This window comes from Mandrillus leucophaeus, unplaced genomic scaffold (genome assembly GCF_000951045.1).
Source record: "Mandrillus leucophaeus isolate KB7577 unplaced genomic scaffold, Mleu.le_1.0 Scaffold151, whole genome shotgun sequence".
NCBI lineage: Eukaryota > Metazoa > Chordata > Mammalia > Primates > Cercopithecidae > Mandrillus > Mandrillus leucophaeus.
In genome coordinates, this window is record NW_012101488.1 from 743,059 (window position 1) to 750,355 (window position 7,297).

The 7,297-nt window shown below is 57.6% G+C and overlaps 2 protein-coding genes across 2 annotated transcripts in view; one reads left to right on the top strand and one right to left on the bottom strand.

Annotated features, from left to right (window-relative positions):
- The window catches only part of CLASRP (CLK4-associating serine/arginine rich protein), a 31,921-nt gene extending 30,005 nt beyond the window's left edge, over window positions 1–1,916 (top strand). The window contains exons 16-20 of the mRNA XM_011975077.1: window positions 140–198; window positions 276–322; window positions 1,088–1,170; window positions 1,514–1,538; window positions 1,762–1,916. Coding sequence (XP_011830467.1) covers window positions 140–198; window positions 276–322; window positions 1,088–1,170; window positions 1,514–1,538; window positions 1,762–1,804 — 257 coding nt within the window. The 3' untranslated portion in view covers window positions 1,805–1,916. The remainder of the gene's footprint in view (window positions 1–139; window positions 199–275; window positions 323–1,087; window positions 1,171–1,513; window positions 1,539–1,761) is intronic.
- Window positions 1,917–2,455: 539 nt separating this feature from the next.
- ZNF296 (zinc finger protein 296) lies at window positions 2,456–7,291 on the bottom strand. Its single transcript, XM_011975078.1, has 3 exons — window positions 7,232–7,291; window positions 6,869–7,018; window positions 2,456–3,533 (listed from the first exon to the last, which is right to left on the bottom strand). Exons 2-3 carry the CDS (start codon window positions 6,927–6,929, stop codon window positions 2,554–2,556), a joined length of 1,041 nt encoding a protein of 346 aa, XP_011830468.1. The 5' UTR covers window positions 6,930–7,018; window positions 7,232–7,291; the 3' UTR covers window positions 2,456–2,553.
- Window positions 7,292–7,297: the final 6 nt, after the last annotated feature.

Here is a 7,297-nt window from a genome sequence, read left to right on the forward strand (position 1 = left end):
GTGAACCCGGGAGGCGGATCTTGCAGTGAGCTGAGATCGCAGCCTGGGCGACAGAGGGAGACTCCATCTCAAAAAAAAAAAAAAGAGAGCGGGGCTCTTAAGGGCACCCCTCAGCCACCGTGTATCTTCCTCCCTACAGTCAAGGCGGATAAGAAGGCGGCACAGGAGAAGATGATCCAGCAGGAGCATGAGCGGCAGGTGAAGTGGGGAAGGGAGGGCTGGGGTGGTGGGTGGGTGCTGGCCTGGCCACGTCCTCATAGCCATGTCTGCTGCAGGAGCGGGAAGACGAGCTTCGAGCCATGGCCCGCAAGATCCGGATGAAGTAAGACCTTGCCCCTCCCTGTCCCATAGCCACACCTCCTGCTCCTGGGCTTCCTGGCCTTCCCACCACGGGCTCTTGGCTCGAGCCCTGCCCAGCTCCCTGTGGGTGGATGAAAGGCAGAGCCCTGCCTGGCCCTCAGGGCTGTGCCCCACCGCCTCTCTCCTGAATTTCCTCCCTCCATTTCGGCCTGCCTCCCGCCACCGCAACCTCGTCCCAGCTCTTCCAGCCTCCAAGTGCCAGTCACCTTTGCTGTTCTGTTGGCCTGGCAAGCTGTTCCTGATACCCCTTACCCACCCACCCACTGCCATGGGTCTTTCTCCTGTCCCAGCCTGTTTGTTCATCTCCTAAGTGGAGACAGAGTCATTGTCCCACCTCACAGGCTGTTGGGGGGATTTGACAAGATCAAGGCCAGGCACGGAGAAGGCACCCAGTAGATGTAGCCATTGGGTTGCCAAGCCTGGCCACTGTGACGGAGACCATTTCAACACTCAGTGTGTGCAGGTGCCCCAGTGCGGCAGGAAATGATGGGACTATCTGCCTCCCTCTGTTCACAAGGCTTTCCTAGGAAGGGGGCTGGGATTCCAGTCAGCTCCGCCAGCTGGGGTCCCTCTGAACCTCGGGCCCCTTTTCCAAGCAGGGATTGGTGGCAGTACCGGCCCCCTTGGTTTATTGTCTTTCTCAGAGTAGGGTGTCGGAAGCACCTGCCCTCCCTGAGTTCAGTGTGTCCAGTGTTCTCGGCCAGATGCTAACGCCATGCCTTTGCAGGGAGCGGGAACGCCGAGAGAAGGAGAGAGAAGAGTGGGAACGCCAGTACAGCCGGCAGAGTCGCTCACCCTCCCCCCGATACAGTGAGTGTCCCTACCTGGCTGGAGGGCTCTGGGGCTTTAAAGAAAAGTGTCAAGCAGAGTTACAAAAAAAAATAGTTCCACATTAGCCTTCCAGAAATGAAAGCTCTTAAGACACACACGCGTACACACATTGCTTTAGTCACAAGGTGATTGCAGAAATTAGAAGTGCTCATTCCGGCATGGGCTGGTGAGGGGCACAAATCGCAGCCACTGGACTCTCTGGAAATGTCCCCTCATTTGGAGACAACCCCTGAAGTTCAGTTTTGAGGACCTCACCCCAGGTCAAGGAAGAGGCCCTGACCCTGGATGTTGGCTCGCTCTTCATCTGCTCTTTTCTTTCCAGGTCGAGAATACAGCTCTTCTCGAAGGTAAGGAAGCCCATGACCCTCCACTTTCTGACAAGTGGAGGTCCTGGCTCTCATTCCTCCAGCCTCACCCTGTACCCACCTCCAGTTGGAGGGGCTGGTCTCATCCCTTGGGGAACATCCCTTCCTCTACAGACAAGTGCCCCGATCACTGAAGCCTCCGTGGCCGCAGCTGTGTTGATGTGTGCACACCCCATTCTCACGGCCCCTCCCTTTCTCTTTCTAGGCGCTCAAGGTCCCGATCCCGAAGCCCCCATTACCGACATTAGGCAGAAGAGGGAGGGGTGGGGAGGACAAGGGGGTGGGGTAAGGGGCTTAAGCTGTGATGCTGCTGGTTTTATCTCTAGTAAAATAAAGTCAAAAGTTATTTAATTCCTGTCACCTGCCTCAGTGTCATCTGTGTGGTTGGTGCAGGGCTCTCCCACCCCAGGGCCCACTGGCCAGCAGAGCCAGCTGGGAGGGCGCTTGGGTTTACAGGCCAGGTGCCAGTGCTGCCTGTGTGGCACATCTTGCCCACATCTGATGGCTAAGTGGCAGGCCCCTGTTCATCAGAACCTGCCATGGCTCAGTGGGGCCTGCTCAGGCCAGGGCACAGTCCCAAGGGAGAGGGCCCAGACCTGCCCGCAGGTGTGGACACAGGGTGTCGGCCCAGCATGTCCCACATGGGCCCCTTTGCCTGGGGCCTCTGGCGACAGGTCCAGGCCTCTCCCCGCCCTCGCCTTGGCCCCTGCCCTGGCCTCGCCCGCACCAGGAACTGGGAGCGCGGCTTTCTGTGCCAATCCTGCGGCGCCGCAGGCACTGGGGGCTGGCCGTTCCCTCACCCCCTCACTCCAAACCGGTCTGTCCAGCCGTCCACCCCAAGGAGGGGAAGCCTCCTGCCCCACCTCAGCACCCCAAGAAAGCCAGAGTCCAAACGGGTGTAAATAAAAGGGGAAATTTACTTGGAAAAGGGGGCAAAAATGAGGAGGTCAACAGGTGTTGGTGGCGGTGCCAGGGACAGTGGCGGCCTTTCCTGGGCTCAGGCCTCCCCGGCCACCTCAGGGTGCTTCTGCCGGAGGTGTTTGTCCAGGGTGGCTCGCAGGCCGAAGGGCACATGGCAGTGAGGGCACTCGAAGCGGGTGCTGCCAGGCGTCATGCCGTGCATGCGGCGGTGGCGGTTGAGCTTGCTGCTCTGGGCGCAGGCGTAGTTGCAGAGCTCACAGGTGTAGGGGCGCTCCCCGGTGTGCGAGCGCCGATGCACCGTCAGGTTGCTGCTGTTGGTAAAATGCTTCCCACAGAACTCGCAGCTGCCCCCGGGCCCACGGCTCTTGCCCCCTGACTTGGGCATCTTTTTGGGTGATGCCTTCTGGCTGTTTGCAGGGTCAGTTCTCTGTTCTGCGGTGATGGCTCCCCAAGTGTCTCCACCAGGGCCGGCTTGAGCCCCACTGCCAGGAGCCCCGGGTTCTTGGACACCTGCTGTGGCGGCGGCTCCAGCCCCCTCACCAGCGCTGCATGGGAGGGTGCTGGCGGGGGCAGCGGCATGGGCAGCCGGCTCCGGAGGGGCCGCAGAGGCCTGCTCCTGGCTGGTGTCGGCCATGATGGGACTCTGGGGCGGCACCTGCCGGTGGGTCTTCTTGTGGCGGTTGAGCTTGCTGCTTTGGGCGCAGGCATAGGGACACTGGTCGCATGCATAGGGCCGCTCGCCTGTGTGCGAGCGCATGTGCACCTTGAGGTTGCTGAAGGAGCTGAGGGTCTTCTTGCACACGGGACAGGTGGGGCTCCGCCGGGTGAGGCTGCTGCCACTTGCACGGGGGCTCTTGGCCTCAGCTGCTGGCCCCACCACTGCCGACACGGCTGCAGCCACCTCGGCCAGGCCCAGGAGCGGGGCCTCTGGGGCCTCTGATTCTGTCTGGTAGATGGACAGTCCATGGTCCCACTGGGCGTGACGCAGCAGCTTCCAGGCCACTGTGAACTGTTTGCCACAGCGCAGGCAGCTCAAGGCCTTTAGCTCCTCTCGTTCTGGTAAGAAAAAGAGGCAGAGTGTTAGTGCGGAGAGGAAGGAGTCATGGGGGTTGCAGTTCACAGCTGCCAGCTGGACACCTTCTGTGGGACAGGCACTCCTGCAGGGGCCAAGGACTTGGCAGTAACAAGACACACACACTCCGGCAGGACCAGGAAGCTGATGCTCAGAGGAGCAGTGGACACGAAAAATCTGTGGAGTGGGTGCTGAGTACCTGAGGCTTTGTGTTTGAAAACCATTTTTTTTTTTTTTTTGGAGACAGTCTCGCTCTGTCACTCGGGCTGGAGTGCAATGGCTCAATGCAAGCTCTGCCTCCTGGGTTCACGCTATTCTCCCGCCTCGGCCTTCTGAGTAGCTGGGATTACAGGCACCCGCCACCATGCCCGGCTAATTTTTGTATTTTTATTAGAGACAGGGTTTCAACGTGTTAGCCAGGATGGGAAAACCATTTTTTTTAAGACAGTCTCACTTTGTCACCCAGACTGGGGTGCAGTAGTGCAATCTCAGCTCACTGCAACCTCCACCTCCCGGACTCAAACTATTCTCATGCCTCAGCCTCCCGAGTAGTTGGGATTACAGGTGCCCGCCACCACGCCTGGCTAATTTTTGTATTTTTAGTAGAGATGGGGTTTCACCATATTGGCCAGGCTGGTCTCAAACTCTCCGCCTCAAGTGATCCTCCCACCTTGGCCTCCCAAAGTGCTGGGATTACAGGCGTGAGCCACTGCACTAGACCATGTGTTTGAAAACCTTTTGAAAAGTTAGGTTGGCCGGGCGCGGTGGTTCAAGCCTGTAATCCCAATACTTTGGGAGGCCGAGGCAAGCGGATCACGAGGTCAGGAGATCAAGACCATCCTGGCTAACATGGTGAAACCCTGTCTCTAATAAAAATACTGCACTCCAGCCCAGGCGACAGAGTGACACTCCGTCTCAAAAAAAAAGTTAATTCAGTGAGCGCTTCCTACATGCTAGGTGCTGAGCCATGGCTCATAGCCCAGCTTTCCCTCAGGACAGGAAAATAAGATCACCATTTTCCAGACAGGAAAACTGAGGCACAGAGAGGCATTTTCCCAGGGCGGCACAGCTTGGAAGGGTAAAGCTGGGATTTCAATCCAGACTGCTGGGGGAGGGGGAGAGGGCAGAACAGAGGCTTGCTTTTGTTTGCTTTAAATTTTTAATTTAGCATTTTGTAAAGAGCCGGGACTCTGCCACGTTGCCCAGGCTATTCTTGAACTTACGGCCTGAAGTAATCCTTTCACCCCAGCCCCTCAAAGTGCTGGGATTACAGGCATGAGTCACCATGTCCGGCTGGGAACAGAGGTTTTTGAATAAGATTTTTGGTTTAGGCCGGGCGCAGTGGCTCACATCTGTAATCCCAGCACTTTGGGAGGCTAAAGCGGGTGGATCTCTTGAGGTCAGGGGTTTGAAATCAGCCTGGCCAACATGATGAAACCCTGTCTCTACTAAAAATACAAAATAGCCAGGCGTGGTGACGGGCATCTGTAATCCCAGCCACTTGGGAGGTTAAGGCAGGAGAATCGCTTGAACCCAAGAGGCAGAGGTTGCAGTGAGCCAAGATCCTACCACTGCACTCCAGCCTGGGTGACAAAAGCGAGATTCTGTCTCAAAAAAAAAAAAAAAAGGAATTTTGGTTTAATAAAAATAATTTTTAAAGTAATTGAGATAGCTGGGCGTGGTGGCTCATGCCTGTAATTCCAGCACTTCAGGAGGCCGAGACAGGCGGATCACCTGAGGTCAGGAGTTTGACACACTAAGCCTGGTCAACATGGTGAAACCCTGTCTCTACCAAAAATACAAAAACTCGCCAGCCATGGTGGTGCACGCCTGTAGTCCCCGCTACCTGGAGGGCTGAGGCCGAATCACTTGAACCTGGGAGGCGGAGGTTGCAGTGAGCTGAGATTGTGCCACAGCCTCCAGCATGGGTGACAGAGTAAGACTCCGCCTCAAAATAATAATAATAATAATAATAATAATGGGGATAGCTACAGAGAAAGCTTAGCGGCCACAAAGTAAACAGGTGGTAGTGACCTGGGTTCCCCACCCTCTACATGGATCTCAAATTGAGAGCCCCCAAACCTGAACTTGGATTTTTATCTGGACCTTCGGGGTACTCTCAGAGGACACTTCCTAACTGAACTAGCCTTTCCATTTTTCGAATTCTAGAGTCTTGGATGAGACAACCTTTGTGATACAACCAGTCCCGGGTCAAGAACACAGGCCTGGCCTGCACTCAAATTCAGACTTCTCTGCTCCGTAGTTGTGTGACCTTGGGCAAGACATAGTCCTCTATGTGCCTCAGTTGCTAGAATTCAGGGACCCTAGAGATCCCCTCCCTTTCAAGAGTGGTTGTGACCTCGCTTGGGGAATGGTTGAGAGCTTAGGTCCACATAAGCGCTCAAACTGCAGAGCTTGTGAAACCAAAGTGCCCACGATTCTCCAAGCCCTGCAGTGTTTTGTTCCAGCAATTCTATCACAGACCCTCGCTCCCTCGCTCGCTCACTCGCCAGGCCACTCTCCATGCTCCAACTCTAAAGCCGATTCAATCAGTCACAAGCCCCTCCTCTTTCCCACCACCAGACCCTCCCTGGCCCAACCCTAAATAATCTCAGGAGGGCAAGGGGTGGGGGCTGGAAATTAGGTTTGGATTAAGCCCTGCAGCCAACACTGACCAAAAGCTCACCGAGGGTCAAGTGCCACGTGAAGGATTTTAATTCCCTCCCAAGAGGAGGAACCCTGGTGTCCAGCACCGGGGAGCTCGCTCAAACCAGGGGATTCCCACCATGCAGTGCTGGGAGATTCCATCACCAAGGGAAGCCAGAAGCCCCTTCCCTGGCTCGGAACAGTTAGCTGTACTAGCACCTCAATCAGAATTGACAGACAGGAGGAGGTGGCAACCTCCCCATTCCAGCTGGCCTCCACTCCCCCTCCCCCCGGCCACTGCCCTCCCCAGAGGTCCCCCCTACTGCCACCCTGGTCCAGCCACCTGGCCAGTTATTTCTGGCCAAGGGGAAGGAGAAGTGAAACCAGGTTGGGGTGTGTGTGTGGGGGGCAAAATCCCGGGCTAGTCTTCTGGGGCTGGCCACACCCTGTAGGCGGCCCTCCTTCCCTGCCCAACCCCCCTTGCCCCCCCTTCCCACCACCACCACTAGTCCCTGCCCCAGGACGGGCAGGCCCTGGCCACGCCTAGGCTGCACCCGATGGGAAGCGAGAAAGGGGAAGTAGTGCTCAGTGCCCTGCCGTCCAGCCCAGTCCCTCTCCAGCAGGAAGCCCAGCCCTTGAACTTGAGAGGGGGACTGCACCCGGCTTTACTCACCTGAGCCCTGGCCGCGGCTGGGGCCTCTGAAGAGCTGACAGCCCAGCTTCTTGTGGTCCATGAAGGCAGTGATGGCCTCCAACGGGAAGGTCTGCAGGCAGCGGCCGCAGGTCAACAGATCTGGGTGTTTGTCGGTCCAGGGCTGGCGGTCTGCAGGGAGGAAGCGGGTGGTGAGCGTGGGGTGGGGCCAGGATGGGGGCTGAGGGTGCCGAAGGAGAGGGGAAACCGAAGGTCAGAAGGGAGCCTGGGGGGCAGGACGGGGCGAAAGAGATAAGGCAGGGCGAGGGGCCCATGCCCAAAGGGAGGGGTCCCACCCGAGGGTCAAAGGTAAGGGAGGCTGGGCCCAGGGCCCGGGGCGCTCACCGGGAAGGTTCGGGGTCAGCGGTGTCCACAGAGTCCACGGGTTCCGCGCGCCGAGGGCGAGAAGGG